Below are 15,804 nucleotides of genomic sequence, written 5' to 3'. Positions count from 1 at the left end.
ATTCATCATTCAGGAGTGTGTTGTTTAATCTCCATGTGTTCATGTGGTGACTAGGGCTTCTTCCAGTGTTGATTGTAAGCTGTATTGCATTGTGGTCTGATAGAATGCATGAAATTATTTCAATCTTTTTGTATTTGTTGAGGCTTATTTGTGTCCCAGTATATGGTCGATTTTGGAGGAAGTTCCATGGGGTTCTGACTAGAAAGTATATTCTTTGGTGCTTGTGTGGAATATTCTGTAGATGTCTGTTAGGCCCATTTGATGTATGGTATTGCTTAATTCAGATGTCTCTTTGTTAATTCTCTGTCCTGTTGACCTATCTAATGGAGACAATGGGGTATTGAAGTGCCCTAGTATTAATGAGCTGGGATTAATATTGATCTTAAACTCCTGTAGTACTGTTTTATGAAGTTGGGCACACCAGTTTGGTGAATATATGTTTATGACTGTAATATCTTCTTGGTGAATTGTTTCTTTGATCATAATGAAGTGGCCTTCTTTAACCCTTCTGATTAGTTTTAAAGTTTATTTTGTCAGATAATAGAATTGCAATGCCTGATTTTTTTCTTAGTACCATTTGCTTGTTATATTTTTTCCCATCCTTTCAACTTAAGGTAGTGCCTGTCTTTGAAAGTGAGATGAGTTTCTTATAGGCAACAAAAAAAATGGGTTTTGTTTCTTAATCCATTCAGTTAGTCTGTGTCTTTTGAGTGGGGAATTCAGTCCATTGATATTTAAGGTTATTAATGGAAGATGTATACTGATTCCTGTCATTTTTATTTTTGTTCATATTCTTAGTGTAGCTGTGAATTTCCACAGTTATACCTTCATTAAATTTCTTTCTGTAACCCTTTGTATATACTCATTGCTTTCTTTAGCTCTTGGTATTGCTTTAAGAACTCTCTGAAGGACTGGTTTTGTGGACATGAATTCTTTCAGCCTACTTATGCCATGGAAGATTTTTCTTTCTTCTTCAACTGTAATAGACATTTTGGCTGGGTAATCTGGCTTGGCATCTGTGGTCATTTAGAAGTGGGAATAGTTTGGTCCAGGCTCTTCTGGCTTTCATAGTTTGTGCTGAAAGTCAGCTATAATTCTGATGGGTTTTCCTTTATATGTGACTTGTTGTTTTTCTTTTGCAGCTTTCAGTATTCTGTCTTTGTTCTGTACATTTAGTGTTTTTACTATGATATGCTGTGGATTGTTTCTTTTCTGGTCCTGTCTATTTGGTGTTCTATATGCTTCTTGTATTTGTATGGGAATGTCTTTCTTTAATTTTGGGAGACTTTCTTCTATAATCATGTTGAAGATTTGGTCCATACCATTATCCTGAGATTCCTTTTCTTCCTGTGTGCCTACGATTCATAAGTTTGGTCTTTTTATGGTGTCACACAATTCCTGCATATTCCATTCTTATGTTTTCTTAAAATTTTCATAATCTTTGCTTGAGTGGTCTAATTTGTCCACTTTATCTTCCAGTTTTGATATTCTGTTTTCCATTTCATTCATCCTAATGGTGAAGATTTCTATCATTTCTAATTGGCTTATTGAGTGTTTCACTTCATTTCAGCCTGGCTGTTCTTCAATATTTCTAACTCTTTCCTGAATTCATTCAGAAGTTTATCCCTATCTTCTTTCAGTTCTTTGATTTCTTTGTGTGTTCTTTAAATTCACTGAATTCTTTTATCATGTTTATAATTGTTCTCTTGAATTCCATGTTCTGTGTTGTCTCTAGGGGGTTCTCATTGTACTCCTCTACAGGACTTTTGGTACTTGGTGGGGATATATTATTTGGGTTTTTCATATTATTTTTTCATTGTAACTTTGACATGTGGATTTCTTTTGTAGTTTCTGATTATTGTGTGAGACTCAAGCCTTCCTTTGTTGAGTTTAGGTCTGCTTATTTTGTAAACTTTGTGTGCTTTTCTGGTTTATTTATTGGGTATGAAAAGCTGGTTGGTCCAGACTTCAGTTTCACTCTTCAGAGTTTATACTGGAGGAGTCAAATTGCTTTCATTTTGCTGCTCAGGAGTTCCCACAGGGGCCCAAGTTGGATGAGCATCAGATGCTTTCAGACTTTTTCCTAAGGTCTGGATCCCTCCAGGAAAGATGATGGCTTAGGAATTTGAGCATTGGGCTGGCCCAGGAAGCTGGGAGGCTGGGCTGCCCAGGGATGCAAAGGGAGGTGAGGGTGGGAGGAGGCCCTGAGGGCTTCCAGGGATTTGAGGGAGGAATTGGGTTGGTCTGGATGCAAAGGATCAGGAAGCAGTGGCTGTCTGGGCCAACAGATCAGTCCAGAGATCTGGGGTGCCAAGACAAGCAATGTGCCAGTACCCACGCTAGGTGGAGAGATGGGGTGGGGGAGCTGGGAGGATGAATGAGACTAGGGGAGTCAAGGTGCAGTGGGCACCACAGACTTACCCAAGAAAGATCTTATTTCACTACCTTTTGAACTTAAAGTGATTAAAAAGATGCATCACTTCATTTGATGACAGATATTGAAATTTATTAAAGAACAATTTAAATAATCTTGAAGTTATAAAAAGTATAGTACATTTATGATATTTACAAGAGTCAGGAAAGTGTCCTCAGAGTTATAGTTGAGTGTTTTACTTCTGTGATGGTTAATCTTGATGGTCAGTGTGACTGAATTTGGAATCACCTGGGAGACACACCGTAAAGTATGTCTGTGAGAGTATTTCCAAAATGGTTTAACAGAGGAGGGAAGTTTGGCCACGAATGTAGGCAGCATCATCCTGCAAGCTGGGTTCCTCTATCGAATAGAAAGAGAAAAAGTAGGAAGCCAGTTGGGCACTGGTGTTCATTTCCCTCTGTGTCCTGACCATGAACAGTGTGAGCAGCTGCCCCATGATCCTACCATGGGGGACTGTATCACTTCAAACTACAGACCAAGGCAAAACCTTCCTTCCAGCTGCTTTTGCCACAGGCATTTTGTCACAGTAATGAGAAACGCAACTGATGCAGTTTCATTTTTGTTACACTGTATTGTTGACATTTGAAGAGTAGGTGCAAAATTATGTTGAGATAAATTATGTATTGTTCACTTTTTTACTTAATATATGATATTACCCTCCTTTAAATCATAGTTAATGTTTTGATACAGCTGTTTCTGATTTAAAGCTAAAAATTGTAACTCATTTTATTCGTTAAAATCATCAAGCAGATTTGCTTTATCTTTTCAAAAGAGCTGTATGTTTGGGATTTCAAAAACACTACTGGACATTGCTCTAATAAGTGTTCTTACAGGTAAAACAAATTTAGTCGAATCTAACCTATGATCTACAAGTTTTCCAAGACAAAAATCAGGTGCATTATGATAATTATACTCATCTTCCTTAAGAAAAACCCTATATTCTTTGATTGCTTTCTATCTATTTTATCTTTTTTTAACTTTTTAAGAAAATAAAGTATGACTGCAACTATGGTAAAAGTTGCTAGGAGACATAACTCTTTTTCTAAACTCACCAATACTGTTTGTACTGCTCTGATTGAGATTTTTAGAGTTTTTTTTTTTCTGATGAAATGAACAAACTTATTATCATAGTACTTGCACATTCAAGTCAATTCTGTTAAACAGTAACTGAAGAAGGAAAGTTTCCCTTCTGACCATGTCTTCATGTCTTCTAGTTCCTTCTATTTTGTGCACATTTTGGCTGAAGAAAGTTCGAGATGTAGAAGAAGTTCTGTATGAAGGGAAAGCATCAGGCCCGGCCCGTCCTGCAGTGTGGGAAATGCTGACAGGATTCCCTCACTGTGGTCATTTCTTTGGAAGTCTAATTTGTTTTCGCTGCATATCATGCCTTACTTTTTTATATGCAAATGCAACTTTTGCCATTTTCTAGTCTATATAACAAACTCTAAAATGCCTAGGTTTTTCATCACATTTGCTAGGTGAAATTCTGGACAAGGAAGCCTCCCCGGTAACTGAAAGCTTACCCCAGGTGCCTCAGGTACTGTCAGTTGCTTTTTTCTTAAATGCATACTGGAGATGTCATCAATTGAGTCACATAGAGATCGTCCTTAAACAGTTATTTCTGATGTTCTACTGAGTGACTGGTGATGTGATGGTTAATGATGTACTCTGTGTCCATGGATGTACGATTTCAATAGGAAAGGCAGCTGATGCAAAAAGAACTCTGCCTTTTGCCCTCTCCAATCTTTACAGCTTCAGCCTCAACTAATGGTCCTTTTCAGTGTCTGCTTTTGTTCTTGATCCAAATTTTGTCTTAGAGAACTCAACTCCATCTTCTGAGCCTTCTCAGATCTCATCTTTGCAGTTTCTCATTTGTCTTGGACTATCTTTCCATTTCCTGTACATAAGAAAACCTAATTCCTTTCTGTCGATTTCCCACAGGAAGGAAAAGTGAATGCACTTTACAATTTAGAAGGCTTTTTTCCTTCCGTAAAACTCTCCTGATTTTGATTGTTCTTAGTCATGTTCTGAGTTCTTGATCCATCCTCTTCTTTTCCAGATGCATTAGACTGTCCTGTAGTTACTTATCTCTGTTTTTGAGCTCCCAACATGAGCTCAACATGAGTATAAGCCTTCTGTATAGAGACCGCGTTTTGCTCATCTTCATGTGTCTAGCATATAGAACTTGAACGAGTGCAAGAGGTATCCAGCGCAGAGCTGCCTTACCAATGGTGTTGGCTCATTCTCATTGTCCGAACGTGTGTTGCTTGTTCATAATAGAATGGGCTCAAATTACCAAAACCAATACCTCTACTTATCGGAGGTCCTCATAATAGTGGCTAGTTTTCTTCATCTCTTCGTGCTTCTTTTAGTCTTTTCTGATTTTTCTCTTTCTGGCTTTGATGTCAAAAAAATTTGACCTTTAGCCAATCACTAAAATGATTTGTTATGGAATACAGAAGCAGGCTTTCTAAGACGCTGGCTTTCTTCTTTAATGCGTTATTCAATGTCAGAGCCTTTTTGAGAGTTGAGGTAGAAAAGGCAGCATTTTATATATGGTACAATTTGTGATGTTTAAGAATTATAAAAATTTATAATTAAAGCCTCAAGATATTCAGGCTTTATAGTGAAATCAGTGCTGTAATGTGTTTGACTATTTATCCAAGATTTTGTGTAGGATCTGAGAGCTCACTTGGGTTATGCTAGACATGGCTGGTAATTTGGGGCTTAGGATAAATTAATTGGGACCAACTCCACATTCCATCTCTTATGTGATAATGGCCATGTTTATGGGTTTTTGGGGTCGGGGTGGGATTTTTCTCTCTGTCTAGTTGATCTTGCCCTGAGATAGGATGAATGTCTTCTTTTGGTGATACAATAACCTTTAAGGACATCAATCATAATTTTAATCTGTTTTTAATATATTAATTGGCAAATAGAATAACAAGGTCACCAGTGTGCTGATTATCTGAGATTCACCTCATGTTTAGCAGGGCACCAACTTTCTCACCGTGTAAAACCAGTTCTGCAGAAAGGGGAATTGATTATATCTGAGGGAAATGAGAAGGAGACTGTCTAAGATACCTGGAGACCAGTTGTAGAGTCACTTTCTCCATCCTTTGTTAAATATGTATTTGCTATTTCATAGTCTAAGGTCAGTATCTACTGTCTTCTGATAAATAGTTGGTTCCTTAAACATGCCCATGGTATGAACTGGGGTCAATATAATTTCAGTTTTCTGATGCCTTTGAGATCATCACCTATTCATAAGAATTAGTATTCATAGCAAAATCTAAGAGGCAGTGTAAGATTTTTGTTAATCTTCTAGAAACGATGCTTCCAAATAATTCTTTTAAAAATACATTTTAGTTGGATTTTAGCAAATGGTTGAAAACTTAGTTGACTAGGTGGCAGCAGACATAAGACAGTGGATAAAGTACTTGTTGTACAAGCATGAGGGCATGAGTTCAGATCTCCAATATGCCTGTAAAAGTCAGGTGCAGGGGTACGCATCTGTGACCTGAATGCTGGGTGCTGGGAGAGGTTGTAGGGGGCAAAGACAGGAGGAAAATCTCTGGAATTTGCTGACCAGTCAGTCAGGTTAGCCAAAATGGCTACCTCCAGGTTCAGTGAAAGAGAGAGACCCTGTCTCAAATAATAATGTGGACCGTGGTCCAGGAAGTCACTTGACATTGACCTGTGGCCATACACATGCACACAGGAGTGAGTGCACCTTCCCACACAACAACAAAACAAACAAAAAACTAGGTGGGTAAGATGGCTCAACTAGTAAAAATGCTTGCTACCAAGTACGACAACCTGACTTCAATGCCTGGGGCCCAGGTGGTAGAAAGAGAGAACAGACTCTTACAAGTCTTCCTCCCATCTCCACATGTGCACTATGGCATGTGTATACATGCATGCACACACACATAATAAACAAATACAAATGCAACTTAATTAACTAGACCAGAATTACCAATCAAAAGAGAAAATGGCCCTATTTTACTTGGCAGTTTAGACCCTGTATACATATTTTTAAAACATTTTATTTATTATTTTGATTTTGATGTGTATGAGTGTATTGCCTGCATGTATGCAAGTGCATCTGTGTCGTGCAATGCCCACGAAGGTAAGAAGAGGGTATAGGTTCCCCTGGAAATGGAGTTGTGGATGAGTGTTAGACACAATGGGAGTTGCACTTGGGTCCTCTGCAAGAACAGTTAGTGCTCTTAACCACTGAGAGATCTCTCTAGCCCCTAGTTACCAATTTTTAAAATGATTCTGGAATCAGGCAGTTGTGAGGCATTAGAACAGGTTCAAAAATCTCTGGAAGTTCAACATAGTGAGACACCATTTATGGACAGAAAAGAGAAGCAATGTAAACAGCAGTGTCCTGGTTACAGCTTGGTACTGTCCTCCAGTTGGAGGTGCTAGCTGCCTGGGACAGGCTGAAGCTTGGCTGCTGAGCTTGACTAAAGGAGTTATACTAAGTTATGCTTTACTGCATCACTCAGGGATTCAAGGACAGAGGCAGCCTCAGGTCTAGATGTCATTTACCATTCTGATGCTTGTGTTTTGAAAGGTTTCATTGAGTCTGTGGCCAAAAGCTATTTAAAATAGCAATACATTTATAAGAACTAATTAGTTCACAGCATAAGATAATTGTGAAAATGTACAGAAGATGAGATCTCCTCTCACCACACAACTTCCCATTAATATATTGTGAACAGATAGTGTGTGGGCTATTTTCATTAGTCTTTTGCAAATTAATACAAATTAAAATGTCAAGGAAGTAATTATTGACAGCATGCCCCCATAATGTGCAGGGTGCTGGTCCTTCTAGAAATTTCAGAATACAACCCTTTAATCTCACTGTGTGAATCTCAGCATCTTCTGAGAGGGGTTTACTTTTTCAAAAGTGTTTTTCTGATCAAGATGTGCAGGGTGCTGGTCCTTCTAGAAATTTCAGAATACAACACTTTAATCTCACTGTGTGAATCTCAGCATCTTCTGAGAGGGGTCTACTTTTTCAAAAGTATTTTTCTGATCAAACTTACTTAGCATTTTAGTTTTTTACTTTTAAAATTATCCAAACAACTTCCGTTGATGGCATAAGCACACATCATTAAGAAACAAACAGTCAAGGCACACTTACATCATGTGTTGATCAAGTCAGGGGGTTTCTGGTGTCCATAGTCACAAGCTTTTATCAGTTCTCTCAAAATCCTCTCATAGCTCTTTCAAAATATATGATACAATGTTGTCATTGACAGTGACCTTATGCTAATAGAAGGCCAGCAGTCACTTCTTTTGTCTGGGTATGATTTTTTTGACCCATTGTCCAGTCTGTCCTTATCCCTCTCTCTTGTCTCTAGTGACTACGGTTTGAAAAATGCCTTAACTGATTCTCTGAAATTTTTTTCTATTGTCAGTTTAATTAATCACATGGTTTTTTGTTGCAACACAGGAGTATGCACAAATTGTTGGCAGTTCTTGGGTTAGCTCTCTTGTTTGAATAGAGTCAAGAGTTAAGAAATCAAGAGCTGGAGATGTAGTTCAGTAGTCAAGAGCCAAATATACCCAAGGAATGCCCTGGGCTCAATCACAGCATAGCAGAACAGATCTTTAACCCAAGAAACCTAACAAGTGATTCTGCTTAGAGCTGTGAGGAACTAAAATAATGGAAAATGATCATGTTTGTAATAACAAACAGCTTTTCTTGGGAGAGGAAGGACCCTTAACTATCTAGTTAAGAGGACATTACGTCCTTACAGTGCAGTAGACTTTGTTACACTTCATGTGATATCTGCTGAGACAAAGATCTGCCAAATTCCTCCCTGTTCCCAGGTAGACTTGAGAGAAAAGAAACCTTTTAAAAGGTACACACTCAAGTTTCTAATTTCTTCAAAATAACAAAATAAAAAATAAGATGTCCAGTTCCCTTTGAAGAGCTCATTTAAGGCTTACTTAGAGTTTATCCAAAGCACCCAAGTATACCGATTTTCTTCTTAGAAACCAGCTAAGCCTCTAAAAATGGGTCAGTGTGCTTTGAGCACTGAATTGCCTCCTCCTGACTTTGTCATTTAAGCACAGGTGCTAAGTGGAGGGTCTTTCTGAGCCTTACTCACCCTCTGACAGGAACTTGGCAATCCTTCCAGTTGTTAGAATTGGCTGCTCTGTGGGATTCATCGTGAGTTATTTACAAAGCTTCAGTTGTTCAGGTCAAACAACTCAAACCCTCAGTATGGGTGTAGCAGGAGTGGAATGGGAGAGAATAGAATCAGAGTTGGAGTGGCTACTCTGCTTATAAAAGTCGGAGAGAAATTGTCTTTTGAATTCCACAAATGCCCATAACAATGCTCATTTATCTTGAATAGCTCAACCTTTATGGTTATTTGGACTTTCTCTGATATAAGCTTGATTGATGCATAGGCTTAGTATTAAAATATTATCAAAATAACAGATACGTTTCTTCAGTTTTTTATTACCATTACTATTACTATTATTATTATTACTATAATATCATCATCTTATATAAAGGGATGACAAGAGGTAGATATTTTGTCAATTCCTCTTATAGAACAGTCTTGCTTCATGTCTTGAAATGGAAAAATATATTTTATGATTACCTTTTATAAATGACAATGTATATTTAAGGAAACCAAAGACCCAGTGCTTTTAAGTACTAAGGAGGAATTTCTGAAATAATTTCTGGGTTTACGTTTTATAACTGAGTACTAAAATGAGTCCTATCCATAAACTTCCAAACTGATAAGTTTACTATTCCAAATCCAATCATATTATTCTGTGGTTAAATGTACATAACAAATTAATCAATCCCCAATCACACGACTGGCTACTCTTGTTTCACCAACCAAACACATCACGGATAAACAGAAGCAAGCATTTGCAGAACCACTAGATGGCACACAGTCACTGCAATTTTGGTTAAAGACAGAGTTTATCAAGATGTTCAGGGTCAGGGGATGGCAAATATTTTCTATTATTGTACAGTATTTTCCTGTCACTTAACACAATGACAAAGCTGTTTTATCATTTCCTGTTCTCTTCAAATCCAACCTACAATTTATTGGAATCTTTATTAAAAGAGTCTTCTTTCAGGAGGAAAGTTGAAAATCATATTTATGGGTGATAGGTAATGCATTTACTTAAAACATCTAGCAGAAAACTATACTGCAAAATGTTCTATTTAATTGTCTTTTGTTTCATTGCTTTACTAATTTATGTTGTTAATTCTCATGGAAATAATTTTCTAAAGTGTATAAAAGGTATACCTCTTAAAATTCTCTAGTGTTATGATGGCACCAATCTTCAAAATTAATATTAATAAAGGCCAAGAGCTCTAGGTGACTCAGCGAGGACCCTTCTACTGTTACAAATTCATATGAATGGAAAGTGGTGATCCTAACTTCAACGGTACCCAGGAACCAAATGGCTTTTGGGAACGAAGGGCTGTGATTTGGTCCTGGAAACAAATTATGGAAAAATCCCCAATTCTCACACTCTGAACTGAAAGATTGGAAGAAGGTATGAATAGAGACAGATCTGGAAAAGGTCAACCTTTTAATCCAAGGTACGGCTGAATACTAAGGTAAAATCTTGGACTTACTTGCTCTAATATGTTTTGAAGCCTCTCTATCTCGCAGTCTATTACAAATTTCTTCTCTTGTCTTCTGTCAAGCTCTTCTAGCAGCTGCCTGTAGCTGACATCGTTAAAATTTTCCACACATATTGCACTGACATGCCATCCGTTCTGTCCTGCTTTTTCCATAATAGCTTGAAGTATCGAGTATCCTATTAGGCAGAGAAAAAAAAAGAGTCAATCAAAGCATTCTTTTCTCCTTTAACTAATGCAGACCCAAGGTTTTAATATTTGAGTGATTATTTCAGAATCTTTTTTTTCTTGCTTGTTTGCTTTACTCAGGCAACAAAATCAGTGAAGCTATTGACCGAATGAAGCATCCACACCATGCCTAGTGTAAGCTCTCAAAATCGCTCAGTTGGAGAATATTCCAATTACTCTAGACATACTTTTGATGAGATAAAACAAAACTCCAATCCACTACCACCTGTGGTCAATATCAATTTCATGAGCCCTTTTGTTATTATATTCTCTGGACAGAATTCATTTTGAACAACTGTTTCAATTTTCTCCGTAAGCAGGGTGGTAACAACAGTTTTGGTTTGGCTATGGAAGAGAAGATGTAAAAGAAAACACCACTCTGGTACTTATTGGGGCTCTGCTACAGTCAGTCTCATTTGCTGAGGGGGACAGAACTAGATTGGAAAGGCATAATCTATTAAGGCAGAAGGAAGGTGTTGCTTGGGGATGAGCTGACTGATCAACAGATGAGGGACCCAGGCGTTAACTTTATAGTCTTGTAGAGGAAATGGACATTCAAATAAATGCAAGTGAACTTTTAAAAGTGCAACGAGAGATGGGCATGATTTCACATACTGTAATCCCAGCACTTGGGAGGCAGAGGCAAAAGGATCATGAGTTCAAGGTCAGCTTCAGCTACATAAAGAGCTTGAGGCCAGCCTGGCATATGAAAGACTCTGTTGTAACAAAAGCAAAAACAAACAAACAAACAAATAAAAAAGTACTTTGGGGCCAGCAAGATGGCTCAGCAGAAAAAGGCACTTGTTACTAAAGCTTGATTATCTGAGTTCAATTCCCAGTCATGATGGGACAGAAAAGACTCCCAAAGACTGTTCTCTGATCTTCACACAGATGATGGACACACACACACACACACACACACACACACAAAACAAAACAAAAGAAACCCCAAATATATAAATGTAAAAAGCAATGACTACAGTACTCAGGATAATGTGTTGACCCCAAGAGAAGGCTTGGTTAAATATTTTCTTGACAAAACAAGGAAGGATAAAATAGAGACAAAGCCACTTGAATTGGGTCTTGAAGGTTGAGAAAGATCATGCAAGATTGTTGGAAGTGGGGGTGTTTGTTGTTAGATGAAGGTCTTTAAACTATTCCCGACTCAGATCTCCATACATATGGAAGGGTGGTCATCTGGTCCAACCCCTTGGGTTTAGGAAGGACTGTGAATCTGTGACCCCAGCACAGAGAGTGAATCAGCATAATACTGTCTTGACATCTGCTTTTTCTAGCCCTCAGTTTTAAGTGATAATGGGAATGAATAAGTAGAAAAGGATTCTTTGAATCTATAAAAATTCTTGAACCAAGAATTGGTTAGGACCAGAGTCTGTTAACCTGTCAATCTTTCATGTTGCAATTATAGCATAAATAAAATATTCTAGTTTTTTTTTTAAGAATGTCCATCATGATTTGAGCTCATTCCTGAAGAAGCTACCCCCAGTTTCTACTCTAGGTTTTAGAGTTAGGATAGAGAGCAGGATTAAAAGTGAAGATTTAAAACGAACACACAGTGCTTACAAGATAAGAGCATATTTATTTGGTGTTTTGAATGGTACGTGAGTCTCAGATTTAGGAACTTTGATTTTGAGGTTATGTTTTCTCTGTGTCACAGTTCCAAACATCATGATTCTCAAGTAATATCAACAGATGGAACTGATGATGAGATCATATTTGAAATATAAATTACCTGATTTCCTGCCAAATGAAATCCTGTGGCAGTCAGGATTCATTTCTTCTAAATGAAAAAAAAATCCCCAAAGAGGAAGAAAGAGAGCATGTTAATTACAATATAATTATTCGGGGTATGGATTGCTCCACTTAGTTTTTCCTTTTGTAGTGCACACCTGCAATTATCTTCTCGTATCTTAACCTGACACTGCCCCTCTCCCACCAGCTTGGAAACCTAGGACTCTTACTTCCTTCTCAACACATGTGTAATGTAATCTTTTGCATGCTTGCCTTCTCTCCCAATTTTATTCTGCCTTCCTTCCTCCCTCCCTCTTTCCCTCCCTCCCTCCCTCCTCCCTCCCTCTTTCCCTCCCTCCCTTCCTTCCTTCCTTCCTCCCTCTCTCCTTCCCTCCCTCCCTCTGTCCCTTCCTCCTTTCTTTCCTCCCTCTCTCCTTCCCTCCCTCTTTCCCTCCCTCCCTCCCTTCCTTCCTTCCTCCCTCTTTCCCTCCCTTCCTTCCTCCCTTCTTTTCTTTTTCCTTATTAATTTTTATTATTTATTTATATGTATATGTGTGTGTGTATTTGAGTGGGTGCTTGTGTACATGCATGTAAGTATCTTCAGAGCCAGAAGAAGACACTGGATCCTCTGAAGTTGGAGTTCTGGTGGCTGTGAACTACCCAGTATGGGTGCTGGGAACCAAACTTCTGTCCTCTGCAAGAGCAGTAATTGCTCTTAACAGTAGAACCTCCCTTTCTCTCTCTCGCTCCCTCCCTCCTTTCTTCCCCCATTCCTTTCCCTCCTCTCTTTCACTCTCTTTCTTTCTGTAGTATTTGCATGTGTGTGCATGTTTGTGTGTATATGTGTGGATAGACTCACTTGTGGTTAGTATCATGTATCTTTATTATTCTCCACCTTATGTTTTGAGACAGTATCTCTCAGTAAACACAGAGCTTGCCGTTTTGCTAGACTGAGCGGGCACGGAGCCCCTGGACCCCACTCCCTAGTGTTAGGGTTATGGATGTGCACTACCATGCTTGGCTTTTACATGGGTGCTGAGGAGCTGAACTCAGGTCCTCATGTTTGCACAAGTACCTTGCTTACTGAGCCATCTCTCTAGAACCCAAGAACTTTCTTAATATAAGCCTTCATAACTAATTTATTCTGTCCCTTGGACTTACTTTCTGTTGGTAACTGAAGCAATGGTCCTTTATCCTTTTCTTGGCATCTACAAATGTGTTCCTTGACTTGAAAGGAATGCATAAGAAATGACACTGGACATTTCTTCTTTTTTCTTCTTTTATTTATCACCCTACGTAAATAATTCTAAGGCTTTTGTTTCCTTGATTGAGTGCTGTAAAATGATAAACATGGGCCACACACATTGGAATCTTTCTGTTCCCTGGGATCAACTCCCAGCTTGGCTCAGCTTTCTGGATGCTGATGCTAGTTTTTGGCACTCTGTGGCTGTCAGGCCTCATGTCAGGACGAGGTGTTCATGTTGCTATTCTCCTGCTGATATGGCTTTTACAGGATGTAGGAAAGCATACCTTCTGATAAAAATGTATGTTTCTCTACTTACATCACACTACTGAAAGATTCACATTGATAAAAGCAAAATTAAACTTTAGGTACAGAGTTTCACTGGATTATTCAGGCTTACAAATGATACTGGAAGTCAAATGAGAAAAAAAAAAACAAAAAACAAAAAACCTCAGAACAGAATTTTTGCTGAATGATAAAGAATGTTGGCCACCTGAAATGGTCCATTAATCATAGTCAGGAATGAATGGCATCTTTTCAATGCAGCCAGAAGGACACAGCTTAGTTTCAGAATTTAGTAAAAAATTGAGATTCTTTTATAAAGGTGTTTTTTTTAAATATGCTTTCTCATTATTTGTTCGCCCTTAGATGTGTGTGTCTTTTTTATTTGCCAAGATATCTTGGAATATATTATAACTAGGAGAAAATACTGAATTTTGAGTCTAGGACCATGGAACTTACTGGTTATGTAAACTAGAAATCACAAGTCAGGCTATAGTCTTTCTACATATGCTTGTGATTTCTAGCTATTGAAAAATACTGTAGCTTTAGTCAAAAAGTGAATGCTGCTGTTTGGGTACATGGCACAGAGATAACAAGAAATACACTACTCTAAATAATATTTCACATACCACTTCTACTTGCAAAGCTGTCTAACATTCTTATTGTATATACTTTGTTGAAAACTTACTACATGCAGATTTCTATAAAGTATATCAATATTAACAAAGATATGAGTTATCTTTTCATAACGAATGTACCATCTAGCAAAACTTACAGTTAAGTAACTAACCATTATGCAAAACACATAGCTTTACATAAATAATATCAAAGAAATCAAAAATATTCTTTATTATAATAGCACATCAAAAACACAGTCTCATTATTGATTATAGAAAGTAACCAGCCTTTTCATAGTTATTCCAGAGTACTAACAAGTAACAACATATTTTATACTTTAAATCCTGTTATCTTATCATGTAATGATGTCAGTTATGTTAAGTAGAATGACAGCCAGGTTAACAGCCCTACACTAGGGCCTCCTAAGCCATTGACATGTCTTATATATCATCTATGGGAAACAACCTATTTTTGGGAAACATCTCAGAGTCGTTGCTTCTCATCACACAAGCTGGGCTTAATTGATTTTTGTTGTAAGAGTTATTTCATTTCATGAAACCATCTGTACACAGAGCAGCAGAAAGATAAGCAGGAGAAATATATGCTGGGTAGGAGATCACTTCAGAAAGGCAGGTATTGTCCAGATGTTATAAAAACTTTTACTTGGATGAAGACTGGAAAATACCTACTGTGTTTTTCAATGAGAAGACCACTGGCATGCTCCTCACAGTCAGGCAGCATAATGCTGGATCCAGAACTTATGTTTCAAAGGAGTGAGACATTGAGGAGACAGGAGGATGAGGTGAGAACATAGAAATTATCAAGGAATCTTATCAGAGTAACAAAGTCATGAGATGAAACACATGCCACGTGTTCAAAGTAGATTGGAGAATGTGTATATTACAGGAAACTGAATCTTTCCAGAGAGTATTGTTGAGCCTGCAGGAAAGGATCAATGGAAACGGCAGCGGTTTAGACTTATTCAAAGCCATCCTCATTAGTTCTATAATTTGCTATGCAGGAATCTGATGCTACATCATCAATTTCTCTGGTCTGGCATTAACTAGTGAGTTTAAGGAAAAGCGTTGTGTGCACGCTGAAAGCCTACTTCGTGCAGTAGATCAACCTGAGTCATAGAGATGAGGATGATTCTGAAATCCTCCTGCATTTCATGTTACCATGCTGGAAGTAGAGAGGAGATTTAGTAACTGTTTAGTTCAGACTCTTGCCAAAGCAGTTTGGTACTGAAATAACATGTTCAAAGGTCAAAATCTGGACCCCAAGTTCTCAGCACACAGAAGGGAAAACCAACACGGTAGCCTGGCTAAGCTTATCTACAGCTTTCATGTTACCATGCTGGAAGTAGAGAGGAGATTTAGTAACTGTTTAGTTCGGACTCTTGCCAAAGCAGTTTGGTACTGAAATAACATGTTCAAAGGTCAGAATCTGGACCCCAAGTTTTCAGCACACAGAAGGGAAAACCAACACGGTAGCCTGGGTAAGCTTATCTACAGCGATGGCTGTAGCATTTATTTACGCAACAGTTCAAGAAGTGCACAGTGAAATAAACAATGGTTTTCTTTCCCACATAGCTTGAAGTGAACAATATAA

General features: G+C 38.0%; 1 protein-coding gene across 9 annotated transcripts in view; it reads right to left on the bottom strand.

The window, feature by feature from the left end:
• The window catches only part of Gria4 (glutamate ionotropic receptor AMPA type subunit 4), a 420,313-nt gene that overhangs the window by 111,711 nt on the left and 292,798 nt on the right, over positions 1–15,804 (bottom strand). For all 9 annotated transcript variants that reach the window (XM_008829686.3, XM_008829688.3, XM_008829687.3 and 6 more), the window contains exon 5: positions 10,068–10,252. In XM_008829686.3, coding sequence (XP_008827908.1) covers positions 10,068–10,252 — 185 coding nt within the window. The remainder of the gene's footprint in view (positions 1–10,067; positions 10,253–15,804) is intronic.

The sequence above is a fragment of the Nannospalax galili genome, unplaced genomic scaffold, assembly GCF_000622305.1.
Source record: "Nannospalax galili isolate Female #2095 unplaced genomic scaffold, S.galili_v1.0 scaffold854, whole genome shotgun sequence".
Taxonomy (NCBI): domain Eukaryota; kingdom Metazoa; phylum Chordata; class Mammalia; order Rodentia; family Spalacidae; genus Nannospalax; species Nannospalax galili.
This window is presented reverse-complemented; position numbering and strand designations above follow the sequence as displayed.